Below are 25,664 nucleotides of genomic sequence, written 5' to 3'. Positions count from 1 at the left end.
TGCTTATGACTTTGTTACCCTACTTGTAAGACGGATAGAATAAACAATGGTGGGCATTACCATGCCTATGACTATGTTTATTTAACCATTATCCAGATTCACATTGTTCGACCAAACATGGCCAACAATGACGCAAGTACCCAACATTGTTCACACAACCGTGGCCAACAATGTCAAGCAACGAGGTAACCACAAAGGACGTGCGGTTACTAGAGAGCTAATTGGAAGGACAGAGGAACACTCTCTTCTTCATTCACCACCTCAAAGGTTGGTTCGAAATTTGTGCACACCTTCAACCACCATCTCAGAGATTGGTTCGAAGTTTGTGCATACGCCCAGCAAGGTCTCAAGGTTGGTTCGACACACCAACAGGTGGCACCCAACCCGAGGCTGAGAATTTCGCATCAGACGAAACATTCTCACCGGTACGGAAGAGGCATCAAATGACCCTTCCAGACCTCCAGCTTGATTTACAAAGAGCAAAGACCATCTACATGGCCTAGGATCTTCTCCAGACTCCAAACTACCTTCTAAACACCATAGTCCAGTACTCCTCCCACATGCAACTTGCATATGGCAGCAACACTAGACTGGGGGGACTTGAAGGGGTATGGTCCCAGATCTCGCGTCAGCATCGACCGCGAGTGATCATTACCCTTATCAAAACCCCCACTAGCTAACAACCTACTTATGTCCGTGCGGGAACGCATCGATACAGTGGTTGAATCCAATCTGTCCAGTGATGGAGGAGGACTTACCTGGAATATGAGAACGATATAGCGATGCGGCTGGCACCGCATCTGGTGTATGAAAACGGAAGTATTCACAGCGATGCGGCCTGGCACCACATCCAGTGAACACTTCTATCAATACAGAGAAGCTGGGTAATAGCAGCAGTCACCACAGACGACGATGCGCCTGACACCGCATCTCGCGTATTTCTTGATCAAAGAGTATGACGCGGGAACGTCTACAGTTACCGCAAACAGCGATGCGGCTTGCACCGCACCCTGTCTACTCATCAAGTGGGACTGACACCACATAGCAAGTAGCACCAATGGCAGCCGCCTGTCAGGACTACGTAAGCAAAGGTGCAGCATGCCGTCATGTCTGACACACCTGCAAAGGTGCAGCATGCCGTCAGTCTATCCATCCACCTCCTCCTTCACTCCTCGGCTATAAATACCAACCCCAAACCAGGTTTAAGGTATCTCTTCACAACTCTCTCACTGCTACTACTATCATACTTTGCTTCCCAAGCAGACTACTGATTCTCATACCGGAGAGTGGTAACAAGGAGCACCCCCCACCCTATCCTCCTTGTTACGAATCACGGTTTGTTTCCTTGTGCAGGAGATCGACCCACCGGTGATCCAGCCAGCGATCCTCGAGAGGAAGGGATTAACCCTTCTTGACGAGACCAGTGAGTTAACCCTGCCCGGTTAACCATTGTTTCATCAGGTTTAATGTGTTGTATCAATTTTTGTAACGACCATAATTTTTCCTTTAAAATTTAATAAATGACAACATACTTTTCTAACAAAATTTGGGCATGACCCGTTGGTAAACGGGCGATACCCTGTTTTTCATAAACAAACTTCATTCAACTATACACAAACATTCAAAGACATGACATACACAATAAAAGATGACCTATCCTTAGTTTCGAAAACCATAAGTATGTATGCACCTACGACAACTTTTCAAAAGACAACCATAACCAAACTAGTTTAAGTACAAAACACAAACATAAGTAACTAGGTAATTTGACAGCGACTTTATACAAAATGCGGAGCGCTTGACGGGCTTGAGGTGTGTTCGATCCGGGCAAGCTTGATAACTAGACATGAGATTTACCTACATGATCACAACATCAAAACATATTAGAACGAGGGTTCCTTCTTTACTCAAGAAATTACCTTACGAACTTAAAATAAACGGGACATACAAATCTTATACTAAGCTACATTCTTTCATACTTACACGGTAGTGAGTTCCAACGAAACTTCATACCCATCTTTCTAGTCTTACAATTTCATTATCCGACCCATTCAAGAGAAAGGTCCAATCACATATCTTAACCTTGCTTGATACAATTTAATACAATTACGGACAAACACATATCTAAAGTAAACCCAAATTGTACAAGTAACGTACCTCGGTCTTGATTCCCTTGCGGCTTCCCTTGACTTGAACTTTCTTCCTTAACGCCTACATATAAACATTCATTCTTTTAATTCATGTTTCATACTCATTTACACATATCAATAAAACATCATACAACTTGCTCATACTTCATAAACATGTTAAATTCATACAAGATTTATAGCTTATATGACTAGCATTTTCATTGAGGCATTTTGTCAAACACTTGATGTGCATGTTATCATCAAAGCACAAGGTACAAGTATTTTTGGCATAACCCTACTTATTCACCTTCTAATCTAACAAGAATCAATCAAGTTCATGACTTTCTTTCATCCTACACATCTAGCTAATCTAAATTCCCCTTTCACAATCAGATTATGTATCAATTAACATTTCATAAACATATCATTATAAATCATCATTTTCATCTTCTTCCTACAACAAGTGGGTATGAACCCTAATCATTCAAACAATCAAAATTATACAAAATCCTCAGTCTAGTACGAATTCCTAACTCAAATTACACAAGATTTTCACATGATTTCATGATTGGGTTAAAACCCACTTTCTACAAATCGTCAAATCAGAAATTTCGACTTACCTTGAGTTGAACAAGCTTAGATAGTTAAAGATTAGAGCTCATGCATCAATTTAAGCCCTTAATTCCTTCCTAATCTTGTGAATTTCTGAAAATTAGGGTTTGTTCTTGGCTCCCCCCTTCTTGATCGATCCCACCATCACACCAGTAGTGTGTTTTGTGTTTTCAATTTTCCTTTTATTTGTTTTAATTAAAACTTTATTCTTTTTAACAAGTTTAGCCCCTTAACTTTCTTAGTTTGTTTATTTATCATTTAACTTCCTTCTAATAAGTTACTAACATACTAGGTTAAAATATAACATGACTAGGCTTTCAAGTAATATAAATAAATTACATATTTTGGGGTGTTACAATTTTGTTATTATCATGTTTGAACAACGTTGTTATTTGAATTCTTGTAATGTTTTGACAATTTATCTATGAAATGAAATCGGTTGAATTAAATATCGTCACAAATAGTGTTATGAAGTATCTTGCAATCTATTTCGTCTCACTCCGATGTTTCCGCCATCGGTTGGGGTGTGACATAACACCATTCAGCAAGTATATAACACCATTCAGCAAGTATATTACACTACTCAGTAAGTATATAACACCATTCAGCAAGTATGTATATAACACCATTCAGCAAGTATATAACACCATTCAACAAGTATATAACACCATTCAGTAAGTATATAACACCATTCATGGACTAAACATCTGATCGAAACATATTTTTTTCTCTATATAAGTATAGCAATAAGGTACTCATATTAAAGATAAAAAATGCTCGTTATTATGGTGTAATTTTTATAAAAAAAAGGTTACGTATAAAAAGTTATTGACGTTTAAAAAAGACGGGGGGAAGTTACATGTGCATTAATGTTAGTTTCTTAATTTAAAAATGTTAAATTTACTTATATACCCTTAATCTATAAAATTAATATATTTAATAGTAAACATTATTTACAATTTTGCAATTATGATCTCAACCATTAGATCAAAGATCTAATGATGTAGATTCTTTCTTACCTTTCTCACAAAAAAACCTTTTTTACGGGAACCTTTACCTATATATATATATATATATATATAAGGGATAAGGAGAAAACGCCTAAAAGTGTGAGAACGGTGAGAACGCATCCTGATCGAACACGTGGCGCGGGATATAATCAGGGTGGGAGGGGCTTTTTTATCTTTTTAATCTTCTTTTCCCCTATGCGTGTGTCACAATACTGCTTCATTTTTGGTGTCTAAGATTTTTTTGGCGTTTAGTTAGATTCAATAACTACCTGTCGTTTTACTGGTATTTTTGTGAGGACCGGGAATTCGGCTCGAATGAACTCGCTCAGGTCAGATCTGCGATCACTACGATTGTGCGTAATCCAATTGCGCTGTAGGAGTAAGAACAACAACGTAGACACAGTTCAAAGCATACATTCTCATATAATATGTTGAATCGTACAAGGTTCCGGTGAGAAATTGAAAGAGCTTAGCCTCAGGAGTCAGAACTGAATGTCTCAAATGAGAACCAGGACACCCTATTTATAGGCGCACTCCATCCGAGAGAAACCACAATCCATCCGGGTGAGCATGTCCATCCGATCGGATGGACTCCATCCGTCCGGATGGACTTTACAAAACATGTTAACTTCTGTTTCGTCCTGGATTCAATATATAACATATACAAAACTATACAACGACAACAACTAGGACAAAATAGACTAAATACAGACGAAAACTACAGACATTATGCATCTACAGACTCCCCCTTGGATGTAGCTGTAGTCTTTCTTCCTGTATAGCCTTTAACGAGCCTTCCTGTTGCGTCTTCTATCTCTTGGTTTCCTCCTCCTCTCTTCCTTCCTTTCTTCCAACATTTTCTTCCTAAGAGGTCTTCCAGTGTTAATCCACCATTTCCTGTACTCTAGATCACCATGTTTCGCTTTAGACCACCTTGGAATCTTATTTTCTTGAGATTCAATAGGTGTCTGATCAGTTTCAGGCCATGCTAACTTCCATCTTCCCCTTTGAGCAGCTTTAGCTTTAATCTCTTTCATTCTTTCACTTTTATGCTCGGTCTTTAAGAATTCTTCAAGCTCAAGATCTCTGAATTTCGACTCCCAGTATCTTCCAGAATTTATGTCTTTGGCAAAGCATACATTCACCAACTTTTGATACTATTGAGCTTGTACCTTATCAGGTTCGTTGTAGACGATCTTGTTGAAGAACAAGCATTCAATGTCTTTCTGAGAGCAATTCACCAACCACATGGGATCTAACACGTGTATGCATCTACAATCTCCTGTCTTTGCATCAAACAACGTGATCACCGCTTCAGCAGTACTTTGGTTATAGATCCAGCCTTTAGAATCTTTATAAAAATATTGTTCCATTGCGCGCAAAGGCATATTCTTTAAACATCTAGGAAGTCTGATCTTTAGCGTTATGTCCTTCTCGCTAGTGACAGGATCAACTTTCACGATCTGCTTTGGCTTATGTGGCTTCTAATCTAAAAAGTTGGACTTACCTTGCAGCTTAATGTAATCCCACAGATTCTGCTCGTGACATTTAACTTCAGGACCATAGTAATATTGCTTGATGTTCTTTGTTTGCACAAGTTCCTCCACATCCCACCAAGGCAAAGTTTTGATATCTGATAGGAATTTAAAGTATTGCACCCAGAACTCTCTCCTGATAGCGTAAACCTTCAGATCCTCCTAGGAACTTGTAGGATCGAATTCTGACCCGAACGAGTCTATCAGAGGAGTTTTGATCAGATACAGGTGCGGAAAACAAGTACCTGACGTAGAAACAGCTAGATCTTCACTTAAATCACACTTTTGATTGATATAACAGTGTTTACAACCAAATCTCACACCGGCAGCACCTCGGTATGGAAAACAAGAACGTTACAAATGATTTCGCTCAAGACCCTATATATAGTGTTGGTGGTTTCGCTCATATGTACACGTACATATAAGCGGAACCTCTCATGTCCATATAAGCGGAACTATCCATAAGGTTTCCCACATACGGACATGTACACATAAGCGGAACTATCCATAAGGTTTCCCACATACGGACATGTGGTTTCCCACATATGGACATGTGGTTTCCCACATATGGACATGTCGGGAAATCTCGTACAATGAGCCCTAATCTAACATTCTAAGACTAACACACGATACAAGACGAAGTCGACAGATGCATGCACTAACAGACTCCCCCTCAGATGTTGACGAGTCTTAAGTGTCGGATCTTCGCATCTTCAGTCTTGATCTGTCTCTGGGCTTCAATATCTCAATCTTTTCTTGCAGGTCTTCAGACTCCCCCTTGCGATATGCTGGCATTTCTTCAGTTCATCAGCATCATCAGCTTTAGGATCGTTGTCTGGCTTTACATCTCACAGCTTTTCAGTATCAATCAGCCTGGCTCTTCATGTTCCAAGATCGTTGTCTGGCTACCTCCAATCAGAGTCCTCAGGTATCGGAACCTGGCTCTCATCTAGCTCAGATCTCAGGAACGAATAACCTGGCACATCTTTATCCTGCAAAAACTCTACCTCAAAGTAAGTTTCTCTCATATACATATTTCAAACATATAAACTATCACTAACTCAGACTCTCCTTCAAAACTTAAACAAAATGATTTTTCAATCTGATGAACCACTTGAAGGTTTGATAAAAATAATCAGTTGTAAACACAAACTCTCCCTCAAATTATACTCATCATGTTTAGCACTTAGAATTTTGAAAATCAGCTTTTCAATATCAGTTGTCAAAAATCTTTTTGGATTTTTTAAACTTTATGCTAAAACACACTGAAAATCTTTTTGGATTTTATAATAAAGAAACATGAAATGCAGTAAAGAAATATTTACAAACAATATTTTTGTGAGTTCGTGTAAGAGGATCATATCAGTTTTTGAGACAAGTCACCAACACCGTTAAGCTATATTTCATTTTAAGTTTTAAACAATTCACCTAGATTGCCAGTACATTTGTCCACTTAAATTTTCACACAAAGTTTAACTGATCTGAGATACGATGTTAATGTTTTAATAACTTGAACTTATCCGTGTGTCCCACTTCTTGAATATACTCCCGTATCCAGATCCCAATATTCAGTCTTACAGGTGAGTATACCACAGATGATATCTGTAAAGGGGTTAAATGCGAGGGCCGTGAGAGCTCAGGTCGATACTTCCGTATACGCAGAGAGATGACGGCTTCGACTTTTCGGTGTGTCCCCTTTAGATGATCTTTTTGATTTCAACAACAGCGACTATCAATTTTATTGTTTCATCAGCTTGCTGAGGGCGATGCTATGTTTCAAGCATTTGCGGAAAGCATTATCCGGGGACTAGGTCAGAACTTCCATTCAGCAGAAGTCCCGGGATAATACCCCAGATATCACTGAGCATAAAGACCTAGTATCTCACAATAAGGGACCTTTCAAACAAGATTTCAGGGGTTACCTATATATTCAAGCAGTTTTGTTAACCCACAGAATAAGCAAGTTTGATTTTTAGGTTTATACTCCCATTGAATTCTTTGGCCTCTCATATTTAGTTTCGATGCTCTCCCAAGCTTTTAGATGATTCGCCTGAACCCAATTCTCAAACCGTTTCTTCCATCCGTGATAATCCTCAATTCCCATAAGTTTCGGAGGTTTTTGCATTGTTCCGGTTTCAATCTCCATTGTCATGGTCTTAGTAATGTCGGATGGACTAGTCGGGGTTGTAGCAAATGCATTGTAGAATTCAGAATCCATGTTTCGGTATCTAAGAATTTTTCAAACAAGCTTTCAAATTAACTGGTTCACCTTGTAAAACACCTGTATCACCTGACGACACACAAACAAACAAAACACAATCACTTTAAAACATTTATCAAAGCAACTGAATCAAACTAATACTATGTGCGAATTGAATCACTCGAACTGATGAATATTCTGTGCGGACTGAGGTTTAAATTGGCAAACCGTGAGAACTGCTATGACTCGGATCAATTTTAAACAACCAGACTCACTACGTGCGAACTGATGGACTTTCGAACGACCTGATGAACTTTTGACAATTGTGAACTCCAAACCGTACGAACTGGTACAGTTTCAAGCAATCTAAACTGAAATCAAGCGACCTTTTCAAACGACCTGGTTCACAAAAACACCACTTGGACTTCCAAACAACTTGTTCGACTTCCAAACGAACTGGTTCAAAGTTTAAGTGGACTGGACCTTTGAATGATCAAACCATAAGACTTGGACCTTTGAATTGTATTGTATTTCAAACCCACATGCAAACTGATTGCTGATTGGACCAAACTTTTAGATCACATGAATCAAATGTACTTGACACTTTCACATGCAATTCAATGATTGGGTCGTTCTGTTATAGTGGGCTAACAACCTTTTTAAACAATTGGACCAATTTGTATATACGGCAAAAGCTGACAAATCCCTCAATTTCTATTGAGCCTCTCAATTTACTTAACCGACAACATTTACACTTGTTTTAATTTTTTTATTGGGCCTTTAATGTACACAATCACATGAGCAGCCTGATAAAATTTGTCATTTGACAAACAATGAATGGCCGACAAACAATACAGCCTTTAACTGTGATTGGGCCGATGTAATGTGCTGACGACGTGTATAATGATTGGGCCAATTACTTTATCAAATCAAAAACCAAGGGTTGTCATGATTGGACTGCAAAACAGTTCATATGAATAGGCCGACAACAATTGATGGACCCTGACACAACTTTCACGTGACTAATTTGGGCCGCACACTTTGAATCACATGCACACCTAACAACCTCATATGCAATCTTTTCTTTGACTTTAATAAACCGACAAATTTTAATGTGGTCGACAAACACATAAAGTCACATGACAAGTCTTACAACATTTTGCTAATTGGACCGATGAACTTTAAGTAGGCCGGTGATCTTTAAAGCACATGAATTCTGTTAAAATCTTGTGGCTGACATCATGTAAAAACATATGATGATTGGACCGTTGGAGCGAAACCACCTCGATATGTGTCTCTGAAGTGAAATGAGCACTGACACAAGAGCGAAATCTCAATTTTTATGTCCTAAGAGCGAAATTAGATGGATGTTCAAATGAGCGAAACAGTTAGATGTCCAAATGAGCGAAACAGTTTAATGTTCAAATGAGCGAAACAGTTGGATGTCCAAATGAGCGAAACAGTTTAATGTTCAAATGAGCGAAACAGTTGGATGTCCAAATGAGCGAAACTTAATGACCTTATGAGCGAAACTAGTCACTTGGGAGGTCCTTTGGAGCGAAACTAGTCACTTAGGAGGTCCTTTGGAGCGAAACTAGTCACTTAGGGGTGTCACATAAGCGAAACCTGATGGTCAAATGAGCGAAACTACTGAGTGTACGTATAAGCGAAACCTAATCAGATCCAATTTTAGTCCATTTTTAATTTGAATTTCAAAGCCAAACTTTCAGGGATTTGTCTATGATCAATAACACACAATCTGTGAAATTTTAAGCGAATTTCGACCGTAAAATCTCGTTCAAAGAATGTGTAGAAGTAAGAATTTATGATGAAATCCAGCAAATCTCTTTAGAACTCCTCCTCCTGAAGCTCTGATACCACTTGTAGGATCGAATTCTGACCCGAACGAGTCTATCAGAGGAGTTTTGATCAGATACAGGTGCGGAAAACAAGTACCTGACGTAGAAACAACTAGATCTTCACTTAAATCACACTTTTGATTGATATAACAGTGTTTACAACCAAATCTCACACCGGCAGCACCTCGGTATGGAAAACAAGAACGTTACAAATGATTTCGCTCAAGACCCTATATATAGTGTTGGTGGTTTCGCTCATATGTACACGTACATATAAGCGGAACCTCTCATGTCCATATAAGCGGAACTATCCATAAGGTTTCCCACATACGGACATGTACACATAAGCGAAACTATCCATAAGGTTTCCCACATACGGACATGTGGTTTCCCACATATGGACATGTGGTTTCCCACATATGGACATGTCGGGAAATCTCGTACAATGGGCCCTAATCTAACATTCTAAGACTAAGACACGATACAAGACGAAGTCGACAGATGCATGCACTAACATAACCCCACGACAGAATGTCACCAAGATATTTATCAGGATGATCAGTGAAGAATTGTAGCGGCCTTTTAAATTTCCTCTCTTTAGTCATAACTTTGAACCATCTTTTCCTTTCCTCTAAGAGATCTTCTTTTGATACCGTTTTAGGAACACCCTCAGTAGCTATCTTCTCAACTACTTTCCTCCTTACTTCATCTTCATTGTAAGATTGGAACAATTCATTGAAGGTAGGGAAATCATCATCCATACCAGAATAATGAAACAGTGTATCTTCATCAGAATCATCTGAACCCACTTCAATGATTACGTCGTTGAAATTGTCGGCCTCATTCACAAACTTAAACGTATATTTGATGTGCGTGAAGTGTGTTATATTTTAGATGTATATTTAAGCCCTTTTTACACTTTTAGCCAAGTTTTAAATTTATAAAACACGATATTTACTAACACTAAACACACATATGGGCAAGTGCACCCATCGTGGACGTAGTATAGTGTTGGTAAGATACCGAGGTCGTCCAAGGACACAAGAGCTTTTAATACCGGTTTATCCTCAACGTCTAATCAAATCAAAATGTTAGAAAAGAGATTTTTAAACTAAGAGAATAAAACTAACTAAATGCTGATTGTCAAATAAAAAGTGCAAAAGATTAAAAATAAAAAGTATTATACTAAACACTTGTCTTCACCAAGTGATGTAAGAGACTTAGGCAAACATGGCCTTGATTGTCAAGAACTCTTACGATCAATCTTGGATCCCGAGACGACTCACACACTCTACGATGGACAATGGATGATGGTGGTGGATGATGGTGTTATGGTGGTGGTGGGTGGTGGATGAAGTGTGAGAGAGGTGGTGTGCCAAGGGATGAGATGGAATGAAACCAAGCACCCCTATTTATAGGCTGAACAGAAGGCTGGGCACGGCCCCGTGTCCGCTGGACACGCCCCCGTGCCCGTCTGACACTCTCTCTCTTCATTAATTCGCAATTACAATTAATGCGCCTGCTGTACTTTCACCACGCCCCCGTGCCCGCTGGACACGGCCCCGTGGTGGGCAATGGAAGCTTCTACTAGTTTGTCTTTTCTGCTGCTTCTTGGGCACGGCCCCGTGTTCGCTGGACACGGGGCGTGTTCAGTCTTCTGTTTTCTCTTCTTTGCCTTGGGGGGTGCCGTTGAGGGCCCGAGCAGTCTACTTTTATTCCTTTTCTTGTATTTATGCTAGAATTAGTTGTCTTTTTGCTTCTTTTGTGATTTTGAGCTCATTTCATCCTGAAAATACAAAAGAAAGACAAAAACACTCTTTTTCCAACATTAGTACTTAAAAAGGGTTAGTTTTATGCCTTAATTGATGTGATTTATATGTTGCATTTTACACACATCAAATACCCCCACACTTGAACTTTTGCTTGTCCTCAAGCAAAACTCTTTAAATGTGGCTTACACTCCCAAATGGAATAGGTAGAAGAGAAAGTTTTTAGCTTGTCCTAGAGTGTCGGGAATCCAAGGTCCTTGTAAGTTTTATTTTTATTTATTTACAATCCTATTCGTTATGATTTACTTTGAACGTTTCATAAGATAAATTACTTATTCGGGCATAGCATGCCTTATTAAAATTCCATTTATATACAAGTTCACATACCTCGTGGGAGATCACTCAACACTCGGCCGAAGGTGTAGATTTTTTTAGTGAATCACTCGTGAGCGGTATGGAACTTACGCCTTCCATAGGCTTGCCAAGCAATCAATCCTCCTCCTTTTTAACTTTTTACCTTTGTAAATATCAAGAGGACTTTTGGGGTGAAGGGTTAGGCTTGGGTTAAAGGTGGTCGGTTGGGTTAGTTAGAAAAAAGGGCGAAAATCGTAAAAAGCGTCGGTTTCCGTGACATACCTTGTTTTTAGTGATTTTTTTATTTTTGAAGTATTTCTCCAAACAAGCTTTTATATAGCTTTTGTTTGTTTTTGACTTCATCATCGTTTTTTTTTCATCACATAAAAAGGCGAGTTTACGAAAAACCGAGCTTGTTACTAAAATAAAGGGTGGAAGATAAAAAAGGGTTTTTTTTTTTTTTGGTGGGTAAAAAGAGTTTTGGGGTAATGAAATGAAAGGTTTAGGCTCAAAGGGGCTATCTATGGGGATTTTGGGTAGGTGGTAAAAAAAAATTGAAAAATAATGGTTTAGAAAGAAAAATATGGTTAGTCCTAATGCCTCCATCACTTACTTACTTGGGTTTAAGTTGGTAAGGACCGGGAATGTATTGTCGTGGCAAGTTCTAGAGTTGTAAGAACCAAGCGGCTATTCACACAAGAAACGAAAAATGAGCATTTAGTCTAAATATGTGTATTTTTATGCTCAATAAAGGCTCAAAACTCACTTTTGTGGGAATGGGTTTTTAATGTGATCAAGTATATATAATCGAATTTTTAACTAGACTTGTTATGCCGTTTCGTAATTTTCTTATGTTGGTTCTTTGTTATCACGACGCTATCGGTTGTAAATTTGTAAAAATATAACCTTTTTAGAACTTGTTATTCCCAAATTAAACTAAGACAAGTGAATGAAAAAAATGAAAAAGTTTTTTGAAAAAATTTGGGGTGTTTAGCGGTTCCAATAGAGTTTTGTGTAAGGCTTGTATTTAGGATTTGCAAAATTCAAGGTTTTAGCATCCCCCCACACTTAAATTACACATTGTCCTCAATGTGCCCAAAAATAAGGTTTTTGATTGATTAGAATGTGTAAAAGTAGGTTAAAAAGCAAAGATTTATGTTACTGGCATCCTGGACACGGCCCCGTGTCAACTGGACACGGCCCCGTGGCGAATTGCCAGTAATGAAAACTTACAGAAGTTGAACACGGGGGCGTGTTGGGTGGACACGGCCTCGTGTCTGGCAAATAATTGCAGGTCAGTAACCAAACAGCAGGTCTGGGAGATGAACACGGGGGCGTGTCGGCTGGACACGTCCCCGTGTGGACAGTCTGTGAGCCTGAAAAACAGGTTTTGTCTCCCGGTTTCTCCATTTTGGGGCTGCAAGTGCTAATGTTTAGCACTCTAACCCTTGCATTGTACCTGTTTAATCACTCAATACCACACCAAACAAACATAAACCATCCTAAATTACCAACGTTAATTGTCTCCAAGCATAAAGTAAAAATAAAACGAAGATAAAAAAAAACAGTTAAAGAAAGTAAATTATTCAACAAGCGGCACGCAGGCCGTAAATTGTTCGATAGAGAAGGGTACTTAAACCTGTGGGCTTATCACCAACCTGCCCCTTGTTCCTTCAAGCCTCCTACTCCGTGTCTTCATCGCTACCATCACCTCCACCCCCATGCCCCGCCATGTACTCCCGGATGCTACCGATATCATCTTGTATATCGTTAATGTTGCGCTCGATAGCTCCAACCCGGTGGTATGTGTTGTTGGTGAGATTGTAGGTGTTCCTGGTGCACATGAGGTTTTCCTGCAAAAGATCATGTAAACTTTGAAAGTTAGGAAAACCGCCTCCTTGAGAGGAGGATTGACCCGGATCGCCATGGGGTTGGTACTGATAATGGGGAGGTGGTGCATGAAGAACTAGAGCCTCCTGCGGGTTCCATGCATAGCCTTGCGTCCTTTGAAAGCTCACCGTCTCGTCTTCCGCCTCATAAAGCAAGTTCATGGCTCGGCAAATGTGGTAATCGACTCGTCCCGACCATGGACTTCTTTGAAAGGACCTTGGGATGTTCGTGAAGTGCTTGAAAAGACGGTACACCCATCCCCCAAAGAAGATAGGTGTTGGAGCTCTAGCAAGGCGGTTGAGATGCATGTTTCGCAGTAGGAGGTATGGAACATCGAGAGGCTTTTGGTTGTGGATGCAGTGAAGGACAACCAAATCTTTCAACCCTACAACGCCACTACTGTCGTGGCGCTGGTTCAGCGAGTAAGTGAGGAGCCTGTGAATGTAGCGGTATAGCGGGTCCCTCAGTTTGGTGCTTTTGGTGCTGCTAGGGTTGTAGATTCCTTCACCTATTTGAGCCCATGCGGCTTGGCGTTCGGTTTCATCCAAGTCTCGTAGCCCCCCAGTATTCTCTTCATTCCCCGATTCCTCTTCACCATATAGCCCTATGATAGATCCAAACTGTGCCATGGAGATTGAGTACGTGGTCCCTCCACATCGGAATGTGACCCCCTCATTGTCAAACGGGTCACACCTCGAGTTGAAAATGAAAGTACTGTAAAACTCCATTGTGCATTGATGCACCGACCGAAGCCGGGTGTTCAATGCAACTGCCAGAGGACCTCTCACGATGTTGTTGAATCGGTCAAGTTGATTCACCATGGTCAACAAGTCGGTACATGCCCGCCTAGGGTACTCCTCCGGTCTTGTTTGTAGTATCTCATACCGTGCCCTAGCGTCAAGTTCGCTTGCGTTGAACCTCGTGAATTTTGACATCTGAAAGAATACATCAAAAGTTAGTATGAAACAAGGATATTTGGAGTGAAACTGCAAACAGTGGGATGGACACGGCCCCGTGTCCAGGTGTCTGTAACCCAAAAAGTTCATTTTTCGTCCCGGTTTCGAAAACCTGAAAATTTTTAGCCCAATAGTAGCGGTTTCCCCCGAAAATGAAACCCTAAGTGTCGTTTTTCCCAAAACAAACCGTTTACCCTTTCAATTTCGTGTTTTTCGGTTCAAGAACAAGGGTTTGGGGTTTTAGTTGGAAATCGAACGAATCTATCAACAATACATGTTTATTTACTTCCTACTATACTAATCTAAACTACTACTAACAAATTCCATCAAAAATTTTGAGTTCGATCCGGATGAACATGAAGAACCCTAGATTTTTTCCCAATTTTTGATGTTTTAACTACATGCAAGTAACTAATCTAACTACTAAAGATGATAGAATCATACCTTGATGTTGTTAAACTTGGTAGTGACGTCGGAAAACTGCGGAAAATCGCCTGGAACTAGAGCGTTTTCGGCTATACGGGGCGTGTGGAATGATGTAACTGATAGGAAAAGAGGGTTTTATCCCGACAGTTGCCTCGACACGGCCCCGTGTTCAGCGGACACGGCCCCGTGCCGAGCAAAGTTTTTTGAATTCTTTTTTTTTTTTGTGCTTGTGTGCATGCCCCTTATTTCCGAAAATGGCTAGAAGAATTACCGGTTTTTAAACGTACACTTACCTGTAACATGTCGGGTATGAGTTTATTCGTTAACCGTTTGAAGTGAGATCTCCTCTTCCTCATCCTCAATGGATCCTCGGTAGAGTTTTAGCCGTTGGCCATTGACTTTAAATGGTATCCCATTTCGAGTTTTAATTTCTACTGCACCGTGTGGAAAAACATGGGTGACGGAAAAAGGTCCTGACCACCTAGATTTTAGCTTACCAGGAAATAATCGAAGTCGTGAATTAAACAATAGAACCTGATCTCCTACCCGAAATTCATTAGATTTAATATATTTATCATGTAGATTTTTCATTCTTTCTTTATAAATTTCGGAGTTAGAATATGCATAATTCCTTAGCTCGTCTAATTCATTTATTTGACAAAATCGATTTTTACCGGCATTTTCTAAATCTAAGTTCACGTTTTTTATTGCCCAGTAGGCTTTGTGAGCTATTTCTACTGGCAAGTGACAACTTTTTCCATAGACAAGTTTATATGGGGTTGTGCCTATAGTGGTTTTATAAGCAGTTCGAAAAGCCCATAAAGCGTCGTCTAATTTGTCGGCCCATTCTTTTTTATTTATTCCTACGGTTTTTTCAAGTATTCGTTTTAAACCTCGATTAGTCACTTCGGCTTGCCCATTTGTTTGAGGGTGATATGCTGTTGAGACCCGGTGATAGACCCCATACCTTGTTAATATTTTTTCGAGTTGATGATTGCAAAAATGGGTACCTCTATCACTTATTAAAGCCTTTGGTGTCCCGAAGCGAGAAAACAGTTTTTTCAAAAATTTTACCACTACTCTTCCATCATTTGTTGGAAGAGCCTCGGCCTCCGCCCATTTAGACAAGTAATCGACTGCCACAAGTATATATTTGTTTCCTTTTGAAGGTGGGAAAGGTCCCATGAAATCGAGTCCCCACACATCAAAGATTTCACAGACGAGAATGCCATTTTGAGGCATTTAGTTTTTGGAAGAGATATTACCTGATCTTTGGCAGGCATCACATGTCTTTACAAGGTTTTGTGCATCCTTGTAAATGGTTGGCCAGTAAAATCCTGAATCAAATACCTTTCGTGCGGTACTTGCGGCACCATGATGTCCTCCGTATGGACCTTCATGACAATGACGGAGAATTCTTCGTGCTTCATTACCATGGACACACCTTCGGATGAGCTGGTCGGCACACATTTTGAAAAGATAGGGGTCTTCCCAAAAGTAATGCTTTACATCAGCAAAGAATTTCTTTCTTTGATGATGTGGCCATCCTTTGGTGACTATACCGCTAGCTAGGAAATTAGCATAGTCGGCATACCATGGCTCTTGTCTACTCTCCATCATTTCCAAGGATTCCGTGGGAAATTTCTCGTTGATTTGCTCGTCTCTGGTTGTTTCCAAAGCTGGGTCTTCTAAGCGTGAGAGATGATCTGCAGCAGTGTTTTCTGCTCCTCTTTTGTCCTTGATTTCGATGTTGAATTCTTGGAGGAGTAGAATCCATCTGATCAAACGGGGTTTTGCGTCTTGTTTCTTGAAGAGGTACCTGATGGCTGTATGGTCTGTATAGACTATTGTTTTAGAAAGAACAATATAAGAACGAAATTTATCAAAAGCAAATACCACTGCTAGTAATTCTTTTTCTGTAGTTGTATAATTTTCGTGTGCATCATTAAGAGTTTTACTAGCATAATAAATTGGGTGGAAATGCTTTTCTTTTCTTTGTCCCAAGACTGCTCCAACAGCAAAGTCACTTGCATCACACATGATTTCGAAAGGAAATTTCCAATCTGGCGCTATCATGATAGGTGCATTGACTAGCATTTCCTTGAGGGTTAGAAATGCTTGATTGCATTCCTTGTCAAAGATGAAGGGTGCATCTTTTTCAAGTAATTTTGTTAGAGGCCTTGAAATTTTTGAAAAGTCCTTGATAAACCTTCTATAAAATCCGGCATGTCCTAGGAAACTTCTGATTGCTTGTACGGAGGATGGAGGAGGTAATCGAGAAATAGTTTCTATTTTTGCTCGATCAACTTCCATTCCTTCCCTTGAGATTTTGTGACCGAGTACTATTCCCTCTGTTACCATGAAATGGCATTTTTCCCAGTTAAGGGCGAGGTTAGTTTCCTCACATCGGGATAGCATTCGTTCAAGATTATCGAGGCATTGGTCATATGAGTCTCCAAAGATGGAAAAGTCGTCCATGAAGACTTCCATTGTCTTTTCTATCATATTATGGAAAATGGCCACCATACAACGTTGGAATGTTGCAGGCGCATTACATAGATCGAATGGCATGCGTCGATATGCGAAAGTTCCGTAGGGACATGTGAAAGTCGTTTTCTCTTGGTCTTCTGGTGCTATCGGTATTTGAAAGTAACCTGAAAAACCATCTAAGAAACAATAAAATTTATGACCGGATAATCTTTCTAACATTTGATCAATGAAGGGTAAAGGAAAGTGGTCTTTCCTTGTTGCTTCATTTAATCGCCTATAATCTATACAAACTCTCCATCCTGTGACGGTTCTTGTTGGTATTAATTCATTTTTCTCATTAGTTATTACCGTCATACCTCCTTTCTTTGGGACTACTTGAACGGGACTTACCCACGGGCTATCGGAGATAGGGTAGATTAGTCCGGCGTCAAGCAGTTTGATGACTTCATTCTTAACCACTTCTTGAACATTGGGGTTCACTCTTCGTTGTGGTTGAATTACCGTTTTGTAGTCATCATTCATTAAAATTTTGTGCGTGCACATGGAAGGGCTTATTCCTTTAATATCTACAAGCTTCCAAGCGATCGCGTTTTTGTGTTTTTTAAGTAGGCTAATTAATTTCTCTTTTTCTACGTTACTTAATTTAGATGAAATAATTACAGGTAAACTACCATCTTTGCCTAGAAAAGCATATTCCAAACCTTCAGGAAGTTCTTTGAGCTCAATGGGTGGGTCTTTAGAAGACACCTTATTTTGTGGCTCATCTAAATTAAGAACCTTAAAGGTTTGTTCTATGGCTATTTCTTCTTCGACAAAGTGGTCTTCTTCGTTAGTCGTATCGGGTGGTTCAGCTTCATCTTCAATTAGGGGGTCATTATTGCCAAAAGTATATTTCATTGAACGCTCAAGGTCTATGCTCCTTTTGAATGCCCCTAACTGAAGAGGTAGATTGTTGAATTTCCGGTTTTTCAAAGCTTTATGAGTTTGTACAAAAGGTTTTCCCAAGACTAGTGGGGTGTCATCAAGAATGACGAAGTCGGTTGGGACTATCAATTGATTTGTTTGAACCAAAACATCTTCAACTACACCGATTGATTTTATCACTTGTCGATCGGATAGAAAAATGGGAATTTGAAGTGGAGTAAAATCACTAATACTTAATTTTTCAAAAATGTAGTTAGGCATTATGTTAACACAAAGATCTTTATCAATGGTGATATTGCTAATAAATGAATTTTGAAAAAAACATGGAACCGGTGTAATGTTAATTTCAAAAGGGTCTTCTTTTATTAGCGAGGTTTGATCATTAGTTAACTTAACACTTACTAAGTCTTTGATTTTAGCACTAGTGTTTAACTCTTTTAAAAACTTGGCATGAGGGGTTACTAAACAATGATTTTCGAAAGTAGGTGACAAGAGAATAATTTCTTCAAAATTAGACTCTTCATGAATTTTAACATTATCGGACTCACCTTTTTCGTTGTTTAACTCATGTGTCGGTTTTTCACTTTCGTTCTTCAAAATTAGACTCTTCATGATTTCTCACATGGCATTTTCACAGATTAAAGTGAAAGAAATGAGAAACACACACATTACTAACCTGGGATTGTTCAAGGGACCAAAAATATTGGCGAATAAAAATGCATTATCTCCTACACTATACCGATGATGAAATAATGAACCTGTAATTTTGGGGGAAAATGAAGTTTAGGGTTATCAAGAGCAGCAAAAAGAAACAGATCTGGCCCATAATGGATGATCTGGAATAAGGGTTTCAAGAAAAATCAACAAAATGAATGATCTAAACCTAGGGTAACTGATTCAAGTTTCAACAAAATGAAGGAAGGTTTCAGGGCACGAAGACGAAGAGAAGCGACGGTGGCAGATTTAGGGTTTTAGAACTATTAAATACACGGGTCATAATATGGATCCCGTGTCTGCCCGTTTAAAGGAAAAAAAAGACCCGAATTTTTAGAGCCAAAACCAATTTCAAGAATGCATGAGGTGATGCCACCTCATTTTCCAAGCCCTCATAACATGACACATAAGCCCTTATTTATCATGTTTATATATATATATATATATATATATAGATTCGTTTAAGGGTGACAAACCTAAATCACATTTATTAGGTTTTGGATGGTGATGTCTAATACTTTTAGTTAACCCTTTTAACTTGACCATCCACGTGTCTATAATTAAATAACAAAAATGCAAATTCTATAAGATCAACCGTAGATATTTACAAACCGGTTAACTAATTTCTTTCAACTTAGCCAACCTGCGTTGACTTAATCCGTTTACAAATTGATAATACCTCATTAACAAACCGCTCACACGTCAACCGTTTAACTCATTTAGATAAATAAGTTACATAAGTCATGTTCGAGTTAAACGTTTAAGTGTACCCTAGTTATGATTATGTTTCTTGACAAAAAAATAAACACATTAGTCGTCTTCAAGTTCATAATTTCAACCAATTAACCAACCACAATTCTCACCTTATTTTAGGTTCTCATTAATCATGACCCTTTGTTATAGGGCAACACCTCGTGACATGTGTTTTATTTTCATTAGCCCAAAGTACATCCACATATTCCAGACCATACTCATACTTGAGCCCTTAACGCGTCCATTCAAAGGGGGTGTTTGACGCCCCTTTGTAAGCTGACATGATAATAAGTACCAACCCACTACATGAAATCTTAGAAATACACGATCCACCTTATTTGTTTAACTAATATGGTAATCAACTATATATTTATAAAACTAAAAAATATAAATATAGATAATTTTATTGAAATAATTATAAATAAGAAAAAAAAAAGATAAAGTAACACATTCTAGATAACATTTTGATTAAGTAGAATACAATATCCACATATATTTATAAAAGTAAAAATATAAATATAGATAATTTATTGAAATAAATACAAATAAGAAAAAAAAGTAGATAAAGTAACGCATTCTGGATGACATTTTTGATCAAGTAGAAACGTAAGCATGTAAAACGCTAGATAACACAATATCCACGTGTCACGTATCTTTTTCGCCGGAAAATCCTCCGGCTTTAATGGCTCCAGTATCTCTCATTATAACCGCCACGAAGCTCGCCGGAGTTCTAGCATCCATCACCGTCGCCGCTAACGCCTTCTCCTTCTCCCGTTACCGGAAAAGAAATCTCGCTCCGTTTGACTCTCCGATCGACGAAACTTCCGATACTCTCGCTATCTTTAACGTCAATTGCTCCGATTCCGATGACGGTAAACTCTTTATTCTCGTTCTGAAACCCTAATTTATTGAAATAGTGATTGTTTTCAACTGTTCGTTCGTCAACGGAATTACATTTTGGTATATTTGAGTTTTTCAGGTTGTGTTTAAGTTTGATTTGTGGTTAGTTGATTATGTTATGAAGATGATTGAGATTGCATTGAGGTTATAGTTTATGTTTTTGAGTGATTTAAGTAGTGGATTTATCATTTATGATGTTGTTTTGAAAATAATAAATATGACAAGTGTATGCTAGTAATTATATTCGAGAAACGCGCGTATCATACGAATTGAATAAATGTATTATTTAAGAATTATAAAAGGATATTTTGAGATAAGATATGATTCAAACTACGTAAGTGGTACTTTTAGTAATAAAAAATAATACGAAGGAGTAAAATAAGACATTTTGAGATAAGGTATGTTTAATTAGTGTTGCTTTTTTTTAATTGATTTTTTTTTTTAAATTAAGAAATACAATACGAAGGGTGAAATACGAGAAGCCAGAAAAGTATCAACATATGGTGTAACCATTTACTTATTTATTAGAGCATTCACATTTGATCCTCTATATTTATGTGAGTGGTCCTCTATGTTATATAGAGTGGTTGTGAGAGAAGAAGAGAGAAAATATTCATGTTCATCTGTAAATTCGGGAAAACACTGTTCACCTCCTATAAGTGGAGGAAAGAGAAAATGTAATGATAAAAGTAGAAAAATATTATTTAATTGAAAAGAAAAGAGAAAAGATAGTGATTTTTAGTATACTAATAGAGATGGAGATGAAGAATCAACTATGAATGCTCTTAGGTATAGATTTATGTCTACCTCTAAAGGCCATTTTTGTTCCAACTAGTATGAAACTGATTATTTAAATTTGATTTTACAAGTCCTAAATTGTAAGAGAAACTGTGACATGAAGATATCAATGTGAAAATGGCATATCTAACTACCTCCACCCCACAACACTCCTCACATGTCTATTTACTTGTTCCATTTATGCTTTGAATCATGTGGTTGAGCTTACTTAATTGAATATAACTTACAGACTGTATTCATTTTGTACTTTGTTCACAATTTGATGATCGGGCACATTTCCGTAGCAACAAGTTGGTAATTTGCTCATTTCTAATTTCGTTTGATATAATCCTCTACAGAAGAGGAGGAAGATTTCTTTTTCGGATTGGCAACAGCACCAGCACATGTTGAAGACAGGCTCAATGACGCTTGGCTTCAGTTTGCACAAGACGATTCTGTCAATACACAAGATTCTACCGCAGAGGGTAAAACAACCGATGCAATCATGGGTTCTGCAGCTGGTGATGGTGGATCCCAGCAAGCTCCCACACCATTAAAGAAAAAGAAGCCTCTTAGGGTAGCAATGGAAGCCAAAATTAGAGGGCTTGTGAAATATATTGAAGAGGAAATATCCACACCTAGTGAAGAAGAACCGCATAATGTAGCTGCATGGCACAACGTTCCAAACCCGTAAGCCTGAAAACTTTTGTCCAATGAGCTTTTGTTAAATCGTTATATAAGTAGGCTAATTCATTACGTTATATGGTTTTGATGTTTTTAGGGAGGAAAGATTAAGGTTTTGGTCTGATCCTGATACGGAATTAAAGTTGGCTAGAGATACTGGTGTTAAGGTCTTCAGAATGGGCGTAGATTGGACCAGAATTATGCCGAAGGAACCGGTCAATGGTCTTAAAGAATCAGTAAGCAGTATAATATGTGTGCAATGCACTTATTGTTTTCTTAAGATGATTGCTGCTACAATGTACAGGTGGTAATTTTGACTTGCATTTGGGTTGGTTTTTGTCCAAATAAAAACAGTTTCGCTAAAAAGGGAAATGGGTCAAACAAGTGAAATAGATTAAAGGTCATCCTAAGTGTATCATTAATGTATGAGTTAGTTACACAGATAGGCCTTGTGGTTTATTGAAATTAACACCTTTGAGTACTAATTTTATTTGTAACAGGTTTAGGTTTCAATTTTGTAACACCTTTGAGTATTAAGGCTATCTGCCGTTAATTTTTATGTTAAATTAGTGTAAAATGACTAAAATACCCTTAATTTTTCCATTAATTAACGGCAGTTAGCCTTAATACTCAAAAGGTGTTACAAAATCGAAATTGCAGAACCTTAACGTGTTACAAAAAAAAAGTTAACTCTTAATGTATACAACCTCATAAATCAAAGGATTTGTATTATTATTCTAATATATTCTTTTTATGATCGACGGGAACACTTTATTTTCCTTAAAAATGGACAAAAATGTTTGCGGGTCAACCTGAGCCATCCTGTACTAAAAATGACCCAATGTAACCCAAATTTGTTTTGATCAATGTGTAGAGCCTCTTTTTTTTTAATCTTCTCTTTTCTCCATTTTTTCTGGAGTTGAATTGGTCTCTGTAAGATTAATTATGCAGCACTGGAGCGGTATAGATGGATCATCAGTAGAGTTCAATATTATAATATGAAGGTTATGCTAACTTTGTTCCATCACTCACTACCTCCATGGGCCGGAGATTATGGGGGATGGAAGTTAGAGAAAACCGTAAACTATTTTATGGACTTTACTAGGTTAGTTTACATCAAACAACAAACCATTAAACATTATTAAATCAGGATTTTGGGTGATGTTTTACTGAAAAATATGTTGCAGGGTGGTTGTTGACAATTTTTTTGAGCTCGTGGACTATTGGGTCACGTTTAACGAGCCTCATGTTTTCTGTATGTTGACTTACTGTGCTGGTTCTTGGCCTGGCGGTCATCCTGACATGTTGGAGGCTGCTACTTCTGCTCTACCGACTGGCGTTTTTAATCAGTCTATGCATTGGATTGCTGTTGCTCATTGTCAGGCGTATGATTACATCCATGAACAAAGGTTATTCTTTAAAACCATCATCATTGAATTTATATAATTTGTTATATTCAACAAAATATGTGCGTTTTATCTGGGTTTGACAATGTTGCAGTGTATTGTTAAACCCGATAGTGGGAGTTGCCCACCATGTTTCTTTCATGCGCCCGTATGGCCTCTTTGATATTGCTGCGGTTTCACTGGGTAACTCTTTGAGTCTTTTTCCTTTTATGGATGATATATCTCATAAAGTGGACTTCATCGGAATAAATTACTATGGTCAGGTACATTTGCTATATTCATTTTCATATTTCATTTAACTTTTTTTACTCGTTTATAAAATATATATCTGTTTCTATCAATTTGTGTATTATAAGTCAAATGCTACGAATAAAAAATGATGTATGCAACGTTTATTTGTTTTTCTGATGTTTCTCTTCTTAGGAAGTAGTCTGCGGTGCTGGACTAAAATTAGTTGAGAATGACGAATACAGTGAATCGGGACGTGGAGTATATCCAGATGGCTTGTTTCGAGCTTTGTTGCACTATCATGAAAGATACAAACACCTTAAAATTCCTTTTATTATCACTGAAAATGGTGTCTCTGATGAGACAGATTTGATAAGGAAACCGTACATATTAGAACATCTACTTGCAATTTATGGAGCCATGATGATGGTATTTATGTTATAACTTTAATCCATTTAGTTACAGATTAAAATTTTATATAAGTCAAAGTTTGACTCTCTAGATAACTTGGATGTTGAATGCTAACCATGCAGGGTGTTCGAGTGCTCGGGTACTTTTTTTGGACCATTTCCGACAACTGGGAGTGGGCAGATGGATATGGCCCCAAGTTTGGGCTTGTGGCAGTCGATCGTTTCAATGATCTTGCACGGGTCCCACGTCCATCATACCATCTGTTCTCAAAGGCAAAATCCTGTCATTACAATGTGTTACGCGTTTTGAGTTGTATTTCTTTTTTTTTAATCATTTTGATGACTTGGCTGTCATCTTGAAAATACATCAGGTAGTTACTTCTGGTAAAGTTACACGGGAAGACAGAAACAAAGCGTGGAATGAACTTCAGAAAGCCGCACGAGAGAAGAAAACAAGACCTTTTTACCGTGCAACAAACAAACACGGGTTAATGTATGCAGGTAATCAATGCCCTCATCTTATTTAACACGAGTTAATGAAACTAATATTAGGTTGAGGAACTTTTTCGTACAAAATACGAAAGGATGTTGGTTTGTATGCAGGTAATCAATGCCCTCATCTTATTTAACACGAGTTAATGAAACTAATATTAGGTTGAGGAACTTTTTCGTACAAAATACGAAAGGATGTTGGTCTTTTATAGTATCGACGCTATAGAAAGAAACATAGGATAATGTATTAAGGTTTTCAAGAATCATTATTTTCTCACCAAACACTTTGTGTTACCTGCTTTATTGATCTGTATTCAAATTGAATGCACGTATCAACAGGAGGCCTTGATGAACCAATTTGGCGAGCATATGTCGAACGGGATTGGCGGTTTGGACATTACGAGATGGACGGACTACAAGACCCGATTAGCCGATTTTCAAGATTTATCACCCGACTTCTTCCCTTCAGGAGGAAGAAAGGTGAAGAAGACCTGGAGGAGTACAGTGAACCATTGGTGCAGACAGTTTATGCAAACTGAAAATATAGACTTTGAATATATGACCTCGATTTATCTAAACTAAATATATATTATTGTTTTGGTCAAAAATCAAGCTAAGGATAATGTAATCAAATCTGATTTTATGAGGTAGTGTGCTTGAATGATAAACAGGTGTATGATCAAATATGAAATGTAGAGAATGATGAAACACGATGATGTGTACGAGGAAAAAGCCCTTGATCTTTTATGGATCTCCGGCACAAAAAACCTCGGATAGTGAAAACTGAGTTCTAAATTACAACTTCGGATGATATTAAGCTCGTTACAACTGAGTTCTAGTGTAAGTGTTTGAGAGTAGTTTTCCGAGAGTAGCAAAATGTTCAAGTGTATGTCTAATCAAGCTCAATATCCCTCATATACATTCTAAATTAGCTAGAAACTAACTAAGCGAAAATGAAGGAAGCTCCCACGTTCACCCCATAACGGCAACATGCCTCCAACTCGTGCGAAATGGAGAGCATATTCCCCGATATTCCAGCATTGACCAAGTTCAATTCATTATACTCCTGCGAATACAAGTTTTAAACAAGAATACAATTGTTAGTTAATGTAAATAGGGGAAGGTTCAAATGAAAACCACTAGTTA

At 38.2% G+C, this 25,664-nt stretch overlaps 1 protein-coding gene and 1 long non-coding RNA gene across 2 annotated transcripts; one reads left to right on the top strand and one right to left on the bottom strand.

The window, feature by feature from the left end:
* Window positions 1–1,532: 1,532 nt before the first annotated feature.
* Window positions 1,533–2,887, bottom strand: LOC110925694. Its single transcript, XR_002584668.2, has 3 exons — window positions 2,750–2,887; window positions 2,158–2,211; window positions 1,533–1,857 (listed from the first exon to the last, which is right to left on the bottom strand). It is a non-coding gene; the product is annotated as an uncharacterized LOC110925694 (long non-coding RNA).
* A 17,308-nt stretch (window positions 2,888–20,195) lies between these two features.
* On the top strand, window positions 20,196–25,329 carry LOC118492260 (beta-glucosidase-like SFR2, chloroplastic). The gene is made up of 10 exons (XM_035990173.1): window positions 20,196–20,493; window positions 21,658–21,988; window positions 22,080–22,218; window positions 22,921–23,087; window positions 23,170–23,391; window positions 23,483–23,651; window positions 23,812–24,045; window positions 24,150–24,299; window positions 24,398–24,527; window positions 24,858–25,329. The coding sequence occupies exons 1-10, from the start codon at window positions 20,304–20,306 to the stop codon at window positions 25,055–25,057; spliced, it is 1,932 nt and encodes a 643-aa protein (XP_035846066.1). The 5' UTR covers window positions 20,196–20,303; the 3' UTR covers window positions 25,058–25,329.
* The last annotated feature ends 335 nt before the right edge of the window (window positions 25,330–25,664 follow it).

Source organism: Helianthus annuus, chromosome 5 (assembly GCF_002127325.2).
Source record: "Helianthus annuus cultivar XRQ/B chromosome 5, HanXRQr2.0-SUNRISE, whole genome shotgun sequence".
In the NCBI taxonomy this organism is placed as follows: Eukaryota; Viridiplantae; Streptophyta; class Magnoliopsida; order Asterales; family Asteraceae; genus Helianthus; species Helianthus annuus.
Note: the sequence above shows the minus strand (reverse complement) of the source record. Positions and strands in the feature narration are given on the sequence as shown.